We start from the raw sequence: 18,082 nt of genomic DNA, 5'->3' as shown, positions 1-18,082 counted from the left end.
TGGAGTTGATTCTAAGTGTGGTATTTGCATTTGAAATCTATTGCTGTGACCCTACACCATGCGCTCAGGAGGAGCTGTCCATGCAAGTGAAACAATTGTAAGGCTTCAAAAACTAAAATCCATCAAATCCCCAAAAAACTAAAATTTTGCCTGTGTCCATAATATATCTATCTATCTATCTATATACCAATGCTGCCCTGTCATTGCCAAAAAATGAGCACTGACTGCAGCACATGTTTGCACTTACTCTGCAGTTCCTATTGGCCTGTAGTGATCCCTCTGGAGGGCCTCGTTGCCTGCGCTCCAATAGACAGGCAACATAAGCATAAAGGAGAAAGATGTTGACTGGTATGAGAGCTTCAATACAGCTTTGAGGCCTTATATAATTATAATGGTTCTGAAATCCCATTCTATAATGAATTTTGATGTGACGTTGACTACTTGATCTCTTGAAAGTTTTACCCCAGGGCCTTTTGTTTGCTATTCAGCACTGTGCTACATTCATTTGCAATTGCTCGGTCATGCAACACTGTACCCAAATGAAATTTATATTTTTTTTCACACAAATAGAGCTTTGTTTTGGTGGTATTTAATCACTACTGGGTTTTTTATTATTATTAAATAAACATTAAAAAAAAAACAAATTAGAAAAACTAGGCTGTGTTGCAGTGTGAATGGGACACATAGGAAAAATTGTTTCCTGTGCGTCCCTGTGGTGACAGACGTTTTACCATGTATTAAAATGTCTGTCACTGCATATAGTGTGAATTGACCCTAAGCTAGCTGTTCATGAATGAAAGCCATTTGTGAAAGTTTGCTTACATAATATCATGTGACTGCTATGATTGGTCATAGTGATCACATAACACCCCGGCCGCTGACAGCGGCTGAGTTCCGAGCACTGTGATCAGGGTAGCACTAGTACGTATGAGCGTTGTTCCTGCCTGAGCCGCCCGCTCACAGTACATTTAATGTGAGTGGTCAGCAAGTGGTTAACCAGTCTGTTTTGCATGGAAAAAAAACAAGGTATAAAAAGGTAGAGGCATCAGGAGGCCTCTACTGCACATGCCTGCAGCAACATCCAAGAACTTGTGGCCATGGTCAAATGGCAGATGCTTCGACACTCCCAGGTAGAGCCGCAGCTTATGGTTAGCTGCAGCAGGTTGTCTTAAAAAGGGAACATTAACTGTAATAACGATCTCTGCATCAACAACTGCAATATCAGCTTTTTGTGAACCTAATCTGTAGAACTTGAAAATGCATCCTATTAATATGCTGTGAAAAGGCAACTTAAAGCAGTTTTAATACAAAAAAACCCTAAAAATTTTGTATATTGCAGCTTTTATTTAGGTTTTATCTTTATTTCACCTCGTGATCCAGCCAATAAACAAAGTTACTGTCTTAGGGTATCTGCATTCTGGAAGGAGGAGCAACAGAGCCGCCTTTGGGCGGCAGCTTTGTCAGTTTGGGGGCAGGGTAGTGTTAGACTAGCAGATTTAGATTAACTAATTAAAGCTGAACTCCAGCTTTTTTTTTTTTTTTTTTTTTTAAAGGATAAAGGTTTTACATAAATGAATAAAAAGTTGACCATTGCAAGCTTCCTTGTCAGTGGCAAATGGTTTGTCTCAATCCTTTAACTGCTACTTAGTCTGGACAGCTTAGCCTATTAAAAGAAGTTGAAAAATAACAGACTGTCCGAATCACGAGGTGTAAATAAAGGAAAACAGTCTAATCAGTTAAGTGATCCGGCTGCAGTGCAGAGGAGGGAACACAGACAATGGATGGGCCATAGAAGCCTATGGGTTACGTCACCGAACCAGGCTTTACCAGCCCTTGCCATGCTCTCTTCTCCCCTGCAGCTGCCTTTGGCTAACACAGAGGATCAAGTGACAGGATTGAAGTGGGCTTAAAATAGGTAAGTACATGCATCTCTTTTTACACAGGTTAGCCAGGTGTTAGGAGGAAGGAGGGACATTTTTATGACTAAGTAGGTTTATGCTGGAATTCTGCTGTGATTTTTTAAATGAAATGGAAAGCATGCAAACGTAATGAGGCGTACATAGTTGATAGACAGAATGCAGTAAGTCTTTGATACCAGCCAATCAAAAAATACCCTTGAATGCAGCCTATAGCAAAACTAATTTAAATGTCTATTTTTAAACTAAACAAAAACTTGTCAGGTAAAAAAAACCAAGCTCACTGCACTTGGTGGTTAAGTAAAATGCTAAGAGTGCAACACACTTCTGTTGGTTGTTGCTCTTTGAAAAGCTTGCTCAGTGCATACAAATGATGGGTACTTTTCTTTACTTGATGCTAAGGTTGGTTCAAACACAGCAAAGGTCAATGCAGCTTCTCTAATTATGTTACAATCCCAGAACAAACTTGACTGTCTTTGTTCACTGAATTTTGCTTATGTTTGCACAAAAAAAAAAAAAAAAGTATTCTGTGTATTTAGTCCACCAAAGAACAGGGCACTTTCTTGATGCACATGTGTCCCAACATACAAAAAATAATGTTTGATTTTCAAAGTTTTATAAATAGGTAGCCTCGGTGCAGACAGTCTTGGGTGATTGCATACAACTTTGATTATCTTCACAAGTATCAAGACTCTTGAAGTGCCCTGTATTACCTGACTTTTCTGAGCAACTGGGCCAGCCCCTCCCACAACCGCTTATTGGACAGAGAAGCTTCCTGTCAACTTAAAGAACAACTAGGGCATTGCAAATGGCAGCGTTTGCCTTTTCCAAAAAAAAAAATTTTGATTTGTCCTAGATTGTGAGCTCTAATAAGCAGGGCCGTCTGTTTTCTCTTGTACCAAATTGTATTGTAACTGTAATGTTGTAAAGTGCTGCGCAAACTGCTGGTGCTATATAAATCCTGTATAATAATAATAGAAAACCATAGATTTTGAAACTCCCATTAAAGGTAAGGAAAGATAAACACAGTGACCTGCATTAATTATCAGTTGCTATGGTTTAGGAAACTAAAGGTTAGCTTTAAATGTACAGCCCAAGACTGGCAATAATTCTAATGTAGTGTTTCAGAATAGCATGACATTTCTGTGTGTAAAGGTGGTATCCTTTAGCTGTCATCACCATGTCCTTTTGTCATTAACAAGGACACCCAACACAACTGCTGGGAAACTTTATCTCATGTAAAGCACTGACTTTGTTCCTTATATATTTTCCATCCGCTTACCTCCTGGAAGTTGTGCTGGGTAAATTTGTCTGCAATTCTCAGCAACTCTCTGCAGGAGTGAGTGTCAGCAAAGGCTCGGATACCTAAACAGTTGGAGGGATCAAGCTGTCGTTTCAGGAATTCACAGCAGGCTTCCTGGATTTCTGCAAGTTGAAGAAGGCATGCAGCTGGTAGAAGGGTCTGTACATTGCCCTCTTCCACTGTGATTTGGGATGTGTATGAGAAGTCAATAAGCAATTCCATGGCTCGCTCATCAATGTCCCGGATTACTACCTCAGTCTGACGACTTTCAGCCAACTCTCCAGTAAACATAGCCCTGAAATAAGGGCTGCAAGCAGAGAGAATGACCCGATGGGCATAGATCTTCTTGGCACCAACAACAAGCACAACATCGCAGAGTTCTCTGTGTTTTCGTAGAAGGTTTATGACCTCCAGAGTCTGCCGTGGATGCTTATCCGAGACATAAGGCATTCGAGCTGGTTGTGGGACCCCCTCCGGCAGTTTGTTGGGGTCTCCTAGGGTGCAACGGCTCGTTACATCCATTCCAGTCTCACCTGGGCGAGTACTGAGACACCTAAGAGTAAAAATAAGGCCAAAAGTCAATGACCATAAATACAAACAATGTGCAAATTAACTTATGTCAGTCACTCACAAACAATATACAGGATGAGAGAACTCACAGTATAAAAGTAAACCATTAAAATGAGCAGAAATTGTAAAATTGTACAAGTGTCATCATAGAAGGAACTTTTATTAAGCAGGAAATTAGGGTAAGATTTGTCCAGCAGAAAAGCCATAAAATCAAAATAAAAAGCACCAGCCTTGGGGAGCAAGAGATGAGTGAAGAAGGGGAAACAAAGCAAAGGCAAAATGGTGGTGGGGGGGGACCCTGAAAACCTAAGTATGCCTAAGACTTCGCAAGGACATGCAATAGCGGCTCAACATCCAGGCAGAATCTAAAACAGATGATACAAAGTTTGAATTTCAGCTGATTCCTGTTGGAAAAGCATAAACATCAGGTTAAAAATTGTCAGACAAACAGAGGCTGAAACCTATCAGAGCACTGAGCCAATACCCCCATTGTCAGTTTCTCTCATACCTGGCTGGGAGAAATACAGAGATTAAGCAGGCCACAGACAATGCAAAAACCGAATGAAAATCTTAAATCGTTCATTTTTTGCATCATTAGTGTGCCAGCTGTGACATGAGACTTTCATACCGCAATCGAAAGTGCCTGATCCAACATGATGGCTTTTTATTAGAAAAACGAAACAATTGATGGCGCAATCATATGGGCTAATTTGGTTTTTCACTTGACAGAACTTTTGGATTTCTACTCGTTTATGGCCTGCCTTAGCTTTAAAGTTCGGACTGCTCACCTTCCGTTCAGTAACCACAAACAAAATCCCTGTTACCACTTTCAATGCATCAGTAGCTGAATGGCTAAGGCCTCATTCCCCTAAAGTATACCAAAGCGTATGCCCGTGAAGGGCAGTGTTTACAGGTGTTCCATGCATTCCTGTGTAGGCACAGTCTCACTGATGTCAATTGGGATGCAGGGGCTAAATGGACACAGACACTGCTCCCAATTTAATATGTGTGTGGATGAAGGCGCGTTTCCCCAAACTCAAAAACAGTGTGCGTTTGGAGACACATGCCTCCACCCGCTACATACTAGACATCAAAGAAATGGACAGAAAGAGTGTCAGCTGATCATCTTTAAAAATCATAGTAATTTTTTGCTAATAAAATTGAGATAAACGATGACAAAAGACAGCCAATGCTTTTAGGAGCCCAAAAATCCCCCTCCACTAGGACTTAAATAGGAAATGAAGGCGCTGCCTATAGAATTATATCTGTAAAAGGTTCTGGAAAGTGTTCTGTGTCAAAAAAGGAGTATCAACAGTCACAGTGGAGGTGTGCTTGAGAAACTTGTGCAAGTACGATTTGCACAGGTTTCTAAAGTACAAGTCAATTGCGACCAATAGTGCTCCTGTTTTGACACAGAAAACTGCCTAGACCTTTCCTATAGAAAATTTTTAGATATAACCCCTGATAACGGTGGATTGTTTGGCCCCCCAAATGCATTAGCTGTCTTTTGTCTGTTATCTCAATTTTTCCAGACACTCACCCTGTGAAAAAATAAAAGTCAGCAGCTACAAAAATTGTAGCTGCTGACCTTTAAAAAACAGCCACTTACCTGTACCTCGGTGTGTCCGAGGCCATCCTGTATTCCAGGAGGCTGGCATCTTCAGTGTGGGCACCCGGCTGTGACAGCTTGCGACCTCACAACCGGGTACCCACTGCCCATGCGTGAGTAGCGCTGCACTTCATGACTGGTCCTGTAGTCTTCTGGGACCTGTCATGTATCCCAAAAGACTACAGGGAGGGAGGACACCTTCCGCTTCCAATCGAATAGGCGATCGGACCGGAAGTGGGAACAGGTACCTGTCAAATTCGGTTCTTTCCATTGATTGGTGATCCGCTGTGTCCTAGGGACACAGCGCACTGCCGATCACCGCATGCTCCCGAAGCCGAGCATGCGTGGTTAGAATGGAAGGACGTCATATGACGTCCTCCCAGAACGAGAGAACCGCCTTGCGCCCGTCATTGTACTATGTGGTGGGCGGGAGGCGGTTAATTAGCACCGATCGGGTGCTCTTCAGGAAAGAGGGTATCAGGTTCTCTTAATGCTCAGCGCAAGCATGTCTGGTGAATGAGTAAATGAGGCGCCGGACCAAAAGAGAGAGAGAGGAAAAAAAAAAAAAAAACTATATTCCTTCAGGTTACCCTTGCACATGGAAAAACTTGGGTGCTCAGTACAAGTGCATGCTGAGCAGCCAAATCAGCCTCCGGTGTCTACTCCCGTAAAGGATAACAAATGCAAATTTTTTGCAGGTTTAAAAAAATAAATAAATAAAAAATGTGCATTTACAATTTTTTTGGGGGGGGGGGGGGGGGAGCATTACACCAGCAAGATCATTGGTGCAGTGCAGGGCTCCTGAAGACTTTCATTGCAAGCTGTCTGGTTGTACATCGTATAGGCAGGCAGTTTCACACCGACAGGAAGAATCAATGAACTACCAGAGCACTCAACAGCGCCGTGGTAGTTCATTGAGAACTACAAACCGACACCTGCAAAAGGATGGTTGATTCTTGACCCTTTTCAAAAAGTGACAGCTGGTACCCCTGAACCACTGCAGGAGCAGGAACAGGTTACATGTTCCACCCTAAAAATGGGTGGAACATTTAACATGCTCCTGAAGGGAACTCCTCCTTCAACCCTTTCACTGCCAGAGATGTAGGTCTGACCATTACATAAAACCGCCAAAACATTATATAATTTCTGAAAGCAGACACCCTAGAGAATAAAATAGTGGTAGTTCCAATTGTTTATGCCACCTGATATTCCCAAAAAGGTCTAGGAAACGCAAAATTTCAGTAAGAAAAAACAGTTAATTTAAGGGCAAAATATTTTGGTAAAATACAAACGATGAGGCTGCACCATGTAAATAGATGCCCAACATGTCAAATCTTACATTTGCGTGCATCTGTGAAATGGTGACAAAGTTCAATACCCTATATTTTCTATCGGTGACACTTTAAAAGCTCCCTATAGGTCATCAGTTTAGCATTACAGAGGTGGTCTGGTGCTAGAAATTTTGCTCTCATTCCAGTGTGTGTGGAGATATGCAACGTGTTTCACAATTGCATTTTCATGCACAGGTGCCTCGCCGCATGCATTTGTACATGCATATATGTGGTGTGGGGGGTAGGAATTTTACGTTCTTGGGTCTAACTTATACGGTTGTAGAATAAAAAAAATATTTTTACTTACAGTAATTTTTTTTCTATCACACAGGGGACAAAAAGCCCCCAATGTAATGATTCTTGGTGACAGGTTCTCTTTAGATTCAGCATGTCTCCTCTGTGATCCTCTGAATGTAATGCAATGCAGATTGCTCTGCATTACATTCTTTCCCAACCTCGATGGCCGGGGTCAATGGGGACCTGGTAGTGACATCATACACATCGCTTCTGAGTCAGGAACAAGTAGGGGAGGAGAGCAGACGCGTGTCCATACGCCTCTCTTCCCTCTAACTGGCGACGCCCTCTATTCCTGACCCACAGATGGGCAAGTGGAGCCTGGGACAAAGCAAAGGGGGGAGGGTGGCCGGCCCTGTCTCAGAATGTGTGGAAGCAAATTGGGCAGCAGCAGGTAAACAAAAACTACCTGCCTGTTACTACATGTCCTGGGTGCGGGTGGTACAATTGCTACTCCCTGCTGATCAGCACCCCCCCATTTCCCAGAATAGAACAGTGTCACCATGGACACTGAGCTACTCTGATGACAGGATGTAAGAAAAAAAATTGTAAAAAGGAAAAAAAACTAAAGTATAAAAAAATTTAATACAGTTTATTTTTTTAAATTTACGGTCACAAGTCAGTATACCTGATCATCGCCATACCAGCCATTTGATGATGCAGTACTGCAATGTTGACAGTATGTAAAAAAATGTGGAAACCAAACCAAAATTTATGTAATTTCTTAATTTTCAAAAAAAAAAAAAAAAAAAAAAAAAAAAAAAAAAAAAAACCTCTCCATGCCTCAGACTGTCCACTTTCCAAAAAAGGGGTCATTTGGGGGGGCATTTGTACTGTCCTAGAAATTTAAGGCCTCAAGAAGTAAGATAGGCTGTCAATACATCTGGACTGATCAATTTTGAAACATATATACCAAAGTTTTTAGACGCTATAACCTTCACGCAAACCAATTAATATACATTTATTGGGCTTTATATATTTTTTTTTTTCACCAAAGACATGTAGCAGAATACATTTTGGCCTACACTTATGTTATGTGTTTTTTTTATTGGATATATCTTATAATAGAAAGTAGAATTTTCTCTATTTGTGTGGGGAAAAACATTGTTGGATAAAGTATTGCATGACCACACAACTGCCAGTTAAAGTAGTATAGTGCTGAATAGCAAAAAAAATTGCACAGGTCATGAAGGGGGTAAAATCTTCTGGAAGTCAAGTGGTTAAAGTTAAAAATATACTATACCTCCTCAACATAGTAACTTAATAGGTTCGATGATCCTCAAGGACTATTCACACGGATTCAAAATGCCAAGTAGCGGTTTCAAACAGTGGCAAAAAGGTATGGACGTGACTTACTGCATTACAGCTAATTGGGATATTTTTCTTGGGATTGTTTTTGATTTCTCAAGTATTGTAGTAACGTTTTATGATAGTCTAGGGGACACAAGCACTGCATTCATAATCCATTTGTAAATGTCCAACAAAAGCAACTAAAAGCATCTTCCATTTCTAAAACATTTGAAAAATGCTTACATACTGGATGCAGGGGGCAAGCAACCTCCAAATATACAGTATGTGGCAGCTGAAACCATTGCATTTGTCTACTTGACATATTTGTAATGTTTTAAAAAGGTGTGTATTTGAAAATACAAAAACATGGACATAAAAAAATATACAAATAAAAAAAATATGTGAATGCTACAACAACATTACTTTACTGCACAAGTTATACGAAGTGTAAATGTTTAATAACAAGTCATGGGCAATTTATAAGGGTAGACTATAGTTAAACATTAACGTACTAAGAAACAAAGCAAAAGAAAAAAAACAAAAAACAACTTTTACTTCTTCAAGAGCATCTGAAACACTAGACTACTGCTTTATGTAAAACTTTAAAAATATCAACGCAAATGTTTGCGCATGCAACATACACCCTCATCCCATAAATTCTTTAGATGCTCAGGCAAGGAAGGTCTTTAACCTACTCTTAGAACTGTGAAAACTGGTATTCAGGTTGCCCAGGGACATGCTATTCCAAGTTTTATTCTGTAGTTTATAAAATCCATTTACCAGGCTATGAGATCTGGCATCTGTGCGGTTTTCTCCCTTCTTACTCAGGAACTGACACAGTAAGGAGCTGCTCCTGGGATCTGCAAGTCAGTGTGGAAAGTGTCGAGTAAACGACGCAAGGGGTGCTTTTCTCTAACTCCCATTTCATGTATCCAACAGCTGCAGGGTGAAACTGGACCCGAGCCGAGTTGGCAGTGGTCTAAGCATATGAGAAAACGTTAAAATGCATTTATATATAGAATAGGCAAGGGAGGGAGGGGAGGCATTTATGCTACAATCCTTTAACAGGTAAATCAGATGAAATTATTATTTGGAAAGTGTTTTTTTTTTGCAAAAGTGTGTCTAAATAAACAATGGCCACTAAGACATAATTCTAGAAATGATAAAATCGAGAGACAAAAATATTTGCCGACTGGTTCCCCAAAAAAATCCCTAACTGGAAGACTATTGTATCACAAAAATGTAAAAAGTAGGAGGTAGAACTATAGTTCTACTATACAAGGTAGAACTACAAACCGTTTTTTTGTTTTTGGATTTTTGTTTGCCATCTGTGCCTATTACAGAGATTTCTCTTCGTTTCCTGTGCCATAACCAAACAGAAAGTGAGAGGAAATCCCTGCAAATTAAGTAAATTCCTTCGGGATCCCAGCTCAATAGAATTAGTGTTCCTATTGAAAGATTTCCCCTTTATTACTTTTCTGGGGACAACCCAAAATTTGGGATTTTTTCCACTTTCAATGATAATGGTAAACAGGCCAAATAGAGAGGGTGAATCTCCCTAACAGGGGCACAGACAGCAATACAAACTAACAGGTGTTCTAATTCCTCTCCACTCTATCCAAAACTAAAAAGAATAAAGTTTTGACCTTAGTTATACTTTAAAGCCCAACTCTGAAAATAAAAAAAAAATGATTGGTCTAGGTGCATTAAAGGAAAAAATACTTATAGTGGATATAAAAAGTCTACACACCCCTGTTAAAAATGTCAGGTTTCTGTGATGTAAAAAAAAATGAGACAAAGCTAAACCATTTTAGAACTTTTTCCACCTTTAATGTGACCAATAAACTATACAACTCAGTTGAAAAAACACACTGAAATCTTTTAGGATGGGGAACTAAGCATAAAAAACTAAAATAATGTGGTTGCATAAGTGTGTACACCTGCTTATACCTGGGGATGTAGCTGTGTTCAGAATTGAGCAATCACATTCAAAATCATGTTAAATAGGAGTCAGTACACACCTGCCATCATTTAAAGTGCTTCTCATTAACCCCAAATAGCATTCAGCTGTTCTAGTAGGTCTTTCCTGACATTTTCTTAGTTGCATCCTACAGCAAAAGCCATGGTCCGCAGAGAGCTTCCAAAGCATCAGAGGGATCTCATTGTTAAAAGGTATCAGTCCAGAGAAGGGGACAAAATAATTTCCAAGCCTTTAGATATAGCATGGAACACAGTGAAGACAGTCATCCATCAAGTGGAGAAAATATGGCGTAACAGTGACACTACCAAGACCTGGACGTCCCTCCAAAATTGATGAAAAGACGAGAAGAAAACTGGTCTGGGAGGTTGCCTAGAGGCCTACAGCAACATTAAAAGGAGCTGCAGGAATATCTGGCAAGTACTGGCTGTGTGGTACATGTGAAAACAATCCCCCATATTCTTCATATGTCTGGGCTATGGGGTAGAGTGGCAAGACGGAAACCTTTTCTTAAGAAAAACATCCAAGCCTTGCTACAGTTTGCAAAAATACATCTGAAGTCTCCCAAAAGCATGTGGAAAAATGTGTTATGGTCTGATGGCCATCATTCCAAAAGATATGTTTGGTGCAAAAACAACATTGCATATCACCAAACGATCACCATACCCCCAGTGAAGCATGGTGGCGGCAGCATCATGCTTTGGAGCTGCTTTTCTTCAGCTGGAACTAGGTCCTTAGTCAAGGTAGAGGGAATTATGAACAGTTGAAAATACCAGTCAATATTGGCACAAAACCTTCAGGCTTCTGCTAGAAATCTGAACAGGAAGAGGAACTTCATCTTTCAGCATGACAACGACCCACAGCATACATCCAAATCATCAAAGGAATGGCTTCACCAGAAGATTACAGTTTTGGAATGGACCAGCCAGAGCCCAGACCTGAATCCAAACAAAAATCTGTGGGGTGATCTGAAGAGGGCTGTGCACAGGAGATGCCCTCACAATCTGACAGATTTGGAGTGTTTTTGCAAGGAAGAGTGGGCAAATATTGCCAAGTCAAGATGTGCCATGCTGATAGACTCATACGCACAATGACTGAGTGCTGTAATAAAATCAAAAGGTGCTTCAACAAAGTATTAGTTTAGGGTGTGCACACTTATGCAACCATATTATTTTAGTTTTTTTATTTTTACCTCCCTCCACCTAAAAGATTTCAGTTTGTTGTTCAACTGAGTTGTACAGTTTATAGGTTACATTAAAAAAGGTGGAAAAACTTCTGATATGATTTATCTTAGTCTCATTTTTTTCCATCACAGAAACCTGCCATTTTAACGGGGGGGGGGGGGGGTAGACTTTTTATATCCACTGTACTTAATCCTTTGCTCCAGCAGGGTCCTTTCAAGCCCTGCGACCAATCCCCTGAAGCTCCTCCTCAGCTCCAGTCACACTACACCCTCCAGAATGTAACCAATACAGGGCTGGTGATGCCTCCTATGAAGTACGTTGGACTGTCTACTTTGCAAAAAGGGGTCATTTGGGAGATATCTGTACTGTTCTGACATTTTTGAACCTCAAGAAATTAGATTGGCTGTCAGTACTTCAGGATTGATCAATATTCAGATCTATACCATAGTTTGTGAACTCTAACTTTCCTACAAACTAAAAAATACATTCTAATTTCGGTTATTTTCACCAAAGACATGTAGCAGAATACATCTCGGCCTAAATTTATGAAGAACAATTATTTATTTGCAAACTTTTATAACAAAAAGAAAAAGGTTTTTTTCAAAATGTTCGGTCTTTTTTTGTTAATTTAGCAAGAAATAAAAACCCCAGCGGTGATTAAATACCACCAAAAGAAAGCTCTAGTTGTGTGAAGAAAATGATAAAATTTTAGTTTGGGTACAATGCTGTTAGACCGCGCAATTGTCATTCAAAATGTAAGAGCGCTGAAACCTGAAAAATGGCCTGGGCAGGAAGGGATAAAAGTGCCCGGTATGGAAATGGTTAATACCCCACCTCTGGATAATTATCATAAAAGTATTCTTTGGGTCCTCTGATTGTAATTGTTGTACCTGTACACCTGTAGGCTTCCAATCCATCAAAATATGCACATATTGGTAACTGTGACATCATTGATAGCTGATGTAAATTCTTCTCTCCCCACTGTATTTGGGTGGGAAGATTACAGCACCAACGTCATTTCCTCTTCCCTCTGCTCAGCACCAGGAAACTAGGCATCCCAGTGTGCATTGGGTGGTACTTCAGCAGGTCTGTTGGTGGTATCAACATAATTATGCCCACTAGCACCACTCACAATACCCACTGCCTCTGTGATTCGGCTGCATTAATGGTTTAAACGTAGGCTGGTAATGTAAATAAAAGAAATGGAATTCTAAACTCTCTCTCTCATGAAATATAAATGATGCATAGACAAAAAGGGGGCAGAATTGATTGACAGTAGGAATGCAGGGTGTGGAATAGAGCACACAGGTAGGATGCTCCTGCTGAATTTGATTAGTTCCACCCACTCTTCCTTCCACACTGACAAGATGATGTCAACCAAGGAGCTGCTCGAACTGCACAGGTTTTTTGGGGTTTATTTATAGAAGCTTCCACTCAGTCAGAATGATACTGACCCACAGGATTAAAATGACTTGTAATTACAAGCAGCAATCAATGGAGTCCTAATAAAAAAAGACTCCTGGAATACAATTGCAGGATTTATTTGTTACTGAACTACTATTCACAATGGAACAAACAACTGTTCTCTTCTGAATATTTCAGATAAGTGTTAAGACATATCTTTGACCAAGTATAATAGAAAAGGGGGATTTTTGAATAAATGTGTATTTACCCAATAAACATTTATACAGCTACCAGAACAGGTCAGCACATTTCAAAATGTTAAGCATACAAGCTCATTTTGTTTTTTTGTTTTTTACAGTATATTGTAATAATGAACACTTTATTTCAGTCAATATTTTAGGAATCCTGTTAATATAGGTTTTTGTACATTTTGCCAAATATCACATTTTTAGAAATGTCATTATTTACCTCATCTCAGCAATTTTTTTTTTGCCGTCTGTGCCCATGTTGGGGGAATCAACCTTTGTTTGTCGAACACTGTCGGTGGGTAGGAAAGTGATGGAATTCCAATATTTTACAGTTGCCATCTGCACATGGAAACCCTCCAATGGGACACCTGTTCCAATGACAACTTTCTATCTGGGGATCTCCTTATTCATCATATCCCCGACAAAACAAGTATTAAACTCATGCAGTGGAGGTGAGAGGGGGCAGGAGCATATTTTTTACAGCAGTCCGGAGTGTGGCTTTAAAAACAAGTCAGCAATGGGAGCTCCCATATTGGTATCTTCACCTGTTCCTTCAAAAATTATTCTACAGCGACTTAAAAAAGTATTCATATCCCTTGAAATTTTCCACATTTTGTCATGTTACAACCAAAAACGTAAATGTATTTTATTGGGATTTTATGTGATAGACCAACACAAAGTGCACATAATTGTGAAGTGGAAGGAAAATGATAAATAGTTTTCAAATTTTTTTAAAAAATACATATCTGAAAAGTGTGGCGTGCATTTGTATTCAGCCTCCCGGAGTCAATACTCTGTAGAACCACCTTTCGCTGCAATTACAGCTGCAAGTCTTTTTGGGGATGTCTCTACCAGCTTTGTACATCTAGCAGAGTGAAATGTTTTCCCATTCTTCTTTGCTAAATAGCTCAAGCTCTGTCAGATTGGATGTAGAGTGTCTGTGAATAGCAATTTTAAAGTCTTGCCAAAGATTCTTAATTTGATTTAGGTCTGGACTTTGACTGGGCCATTCTAACACATGAATTGATCTAAACCATTGATCTAAACCATTCCATGCAGTTCTGGCTGTATGTTTAGGGTCGTTGTCCTGCTGGAAGGTGAACCTCCACCCCAGTCTCAAGTCTCTTGCAGACACTAACAGGTTTTCCTCTAAGGTTGCCCTGTATTTGGCTCCATCCATCTTCCCATCAACTCTGACCAGCTTCCCTGTACCTGCTGCAGTAAAGCATCCCCACAACATGATGCTGCCACCACCATGGTTCACAGTGGGAATGGTTTATTCAGGGTGATGTGCAGTGTTAGTTTTCTGCCACATAGCGTTTTGCTTTAAGGCCAAAATGTTAATTTTTCGTCTCATCTGACCAGAGCACCTTCTACATATTTGCTGTGTCCCCCACATGGCTTCTCGCAAACTACAAACGGGACAGCTGTATTTATACTGACATTAAATTACACACAGGTGGACTATATTTACTAATTAGGTGACTTCTGAAGGCAATTGGTTCCACTAGACTTTAATTAGGGAGATCAGAGTAAAGGGGGCTGAATACAAATGCATGTCACACTTTTCAGATATTTATTTGTGAAGTGGAAGGAAAATGATAAAATGGTTTTTCAAAATTTTTTACAATTACGTGCCACTTTGTGTTGGTCTATTACATAAAATCCCAATAAAATACATTTACGTTTTTGGTTGTAACATGACAAAATATGGAAAATCTCAAAGGATATGAATACTTTTTCAAGACACTGTGTATGATTTACTAGCAGCCTATAATTAGTTGGGCTCCATCACCCTATACTCCCTGGTTTGTTTGGATATGACTACGATGACCAGCCATAACTACTTCCAAAGTGTTTGAACATCGCTCACAAACATCACTGATAACATATGACTTGGGCAATATGTAATCTCTGTGCTTACAGGGAAACCTAGTTTCTCATTGACAGCCTCCATAGAAAGACAATGGGCTTCCAGATACCTGACAAACAATATCTCTGCAATATATTTAGGTCAGAGATTGGGTTGGGGGGGTTCTTGGATTGTCATCAGAAGAACTAGTACTGAGTAAACCAGATAGTAGAAGAGTAGGACTCACAAGATGACTTAGAAGTAAAATCCACAAAAACAGAAGTTGAGCATCAAACCAAATGCATATCTAGCACTATTTATAAAAGTATTTGTTTTCATTTTGTGGAAAGCTTTTTTATGGTTAAAAATATTCATGCAGCTCTAGTACATACCTACGCATTGGCTTTCTGTCCATGCACAGTGAAGAGAATCCTTCACACCAAGTTTAAACCTAGTAATAGATAAGATAGATGCATGAAGTCACCCAAGACTTTTGTAGAACTGGAATTGTAGCGACTGCAAATTTTGGTTGTGTCTCGTTTAAGATCCTCGGCAATAACAAAAATCCTTCTTGCTGCATCTAAAAGGTAAGAATAAAGTAAACATTTTCAATAACACTGCATTTGATAATCATATATGCAAATTCATACAGTCCATGTGGTGCTTGTGTGATGTGCTTCCCTACAGTCACGGCAAACAGATAACATTCTGTTAACGCAATGAAGCAGTCCAAAAGCCAACAACATCATAAGGACATCTGAACCTGTTTTAGTTGAATTGGCATGAAATGCAGATATGGTGAGGCCACTGCTTGCAGCTATGCTGTGGAGGAAGCAGTCTCATTCATACCTGAGCATTTTGTTTCTCAAATCTCACTGAACATCCAAAATCTCACAGTTTTCAATTATACCTGTTCTCACCGAAGCGTAGTGTAGCTTTAAACTTAAAGGCAAAGTTCACCTTTGGAACACGTTACATTTTCCACCCATATTTAGGGTGGAACAAGTAGCATGTTCCAGCTTCTGTCTCCTCTCCCCCTCGATTCCCACTCCCTGTGACAGTGGGCAGGGATCTTCTTCCTGCACCTGCTGTCACAATTCAAAAACAGCGTGGCTGTGCACGGCTCCGCCACACAGCCACATCTTTTATTTACAGTTTCCTGTCAATGAATACCTACAAGCACTGAGAGCCATTGTGGCTGACAGCTTGTAGTTCTCATCGAACTGCCAGGCCGGTGGTGAGCGCTCTCGTAGTCTTGATTCTTCCTGCCATACAGTAACTGCCTGCCCATACAGGAGGTACAGACAGCCAGCCTACTGAGTGTCTGCAGGTTCCAGGTATTGCACCTACGATCAGCTGATATTATGTGCAATGCCTTACAGAATGCAGTGTAAAAAAAATAATAAATGCACATTTTTTGCCTGAAAAAAAAATGTGCATTTATTATTTTGTAAAAAGTGAACTTATCCTCCAAATAAACTTCTTTTGAGCTACAAGCTTGAAGTATTTTTTGCCCAAAAGACTTCAAATGGGAGCACCTGGAAAACACGCAAACATGTTTGAAAAACATATGAAAAAGTGCATCTCATGCTATTTTTTCTCTAGTAATTAGCTTCATATGATTTTTAAAAAACACAAGCCTCAGACTCAGACAATGTATACCCCCCTGGAGTAAATCCAAGCTAAAAATCTAACATACACACAGCGTTTGCAATCCAATGCACATCAAAATAAATATAATATAAATAGAAAATTTAAAAAACACTTCAATGTATTCATTTTTCAATATATGGAAAAGACAAAGAACAATGAATTTATCACTTTATAGGTTATGCGTTTACTTGGCTTTAGGTAAAGCTGTGGTGAGAATTTTAAATATTGATAAATGTAAGGGTGAAAGCAAGAACTTGATTTGTTTTTGCAATATACATATACTGGCCTCTTTACATAAGTTTTCAATTATCTGCACATTTCCCTACAGCATTTTTTTGCAAGATGTTCAACACTCATCCAGCTCCGCTCTCAGAGTAATACAGGGAAACATTCCAAGAGTGACTGCGGGGGCAGCAATAATAACTCCAGTGTATTATAGAATGCAGATCATACCCATAGCCTTATTTAATAGGGTTCTTATTCTGAACAGTAACATAAAGTACCTAGCTGTCAAAATTTGCTCTGCTAAAGTCAGAGCAGTATGGCATTTAGTATTTCATTACTTGATATGAGATACTGTACTACAAAATTGTCACCCAAAAAGGAACGTGACAAAGCCTAAAGCCACATTCACACTAGCGCTTCTATGCACCCGGAGGGGGGTCCACACTTCTGAGGGTCAGAGAAAGTCAAGAGTTGGCTTCTGAAAGATACATGTCAGTGTCAAAAAGAAAGATTTAAAACACAGTTGAAATTACCTGGAATATACTTATCTGGTATAAATAAACTCTCTGCTTCTCATATTACCTTCTCCCGCATTTACAAGTACCCTCCTTAACCCCTGCATGACCCGGGTCAAAACAAACCTTAATGTTCAAGCCCAATTTTACAACTTGGACGTGTTCATAAAACCGTACATATTTTAACTACTTAGGACAGACTGGATTTTCATTTGTTGGTAAATTGTAATGGATATCTCCTGATTACTTTTATTTTATTATGAAAGGAAAACTGTCCGAAAATAGTAAAACAAAAAAAAAATATTTATTTAAATTAACCTTATATTTTTATGACATCACCATGATCCACCATCTAAAAAAAAAAAACAAAACAAAAAAAACAACAACTTGACAAACATGGCGAAACCTCATATGTGTGCTTTACTTGTTCTTTATAGCAGGGCCAAGAAACAATAGTACGTATTTTGTTTTTGTTTTTTTGTCCTACCTAAACACACTGACAATAAAACGCTAACATTAAATATAAAACCTTTTTTCTTACCTAACTAACACACTGACCCTGACACCACCACTAACAGATAATAACTAGTTTTTACAAGGCCACAAAAGCAGGCGAAAGATGATGTGATTTTCTGTCCTGCAACCAGGGGTTGCAGGAAAGAAAAATCACCCAATTGCTCCATTAGCACAGTCAGTACTGATGGGAGAAT

General features: G+C 39.6%; 1 protein-coding gene across 2 annotated transcripts in view; it reads right to left on the bottom strand.

The window, feature by feature from the left end:
- The window catches only part of KLHL20 (kelch like family member 20), a 79,361-nt gene that overhangs the window by 44,573 nt on the left and 16,706 nt on the right, over nucleotides 1-18,082 (bottom strand). Inside the window, exons 2-3 of one of the 2 annotated variants that reach the window (XM_089668886.1) lie at nucleotides 15,372-15,559; nucleotides 3,199-3,772 (exon numbers count right to left, since the gene is read on the bottom strand). In XM_089668886.1, the coding sequence (XP_089525012.1) occupies nucleotides 3,199-3,772; nucleotides 15,372-15,394 (597 nt within the window). In that variant the 5' untranslated portion in view covers nucleotides 15,395-15,559. Of the gene's footprint in view, nucleotides 1-3,198; nucleotides 3,773-9,093; nucleotides 9,186-15,371; nucleotides 15,560-18,082 lie in introns of those variants that run through there. The other variant, XM_089668887.1, reaches the window with a different exon arrangement.

The sequence above is a fragment of the Staurois parvus genome, unplaced genomic scaffold (assembly GCF_062004578.1).
Source record: "Staurois parvus isolate SC_StPar_1 unplaced genomic scaffold, SC_StPar_1.0 ptg000066l, whole genome shotgun sequence".
NCBI classification, from domain to species: domain Eukaryota; kingdom Metazoa; phylum Chordata; class Amphibia; order Anura; family Ranidae; genus Staurois; species Staurois parvus.
The sequence above is the reverse complement of the archived record's forward strand: the minus strand, read 5'-3'. Positions and strand labels throughout refer to the sequence as shown.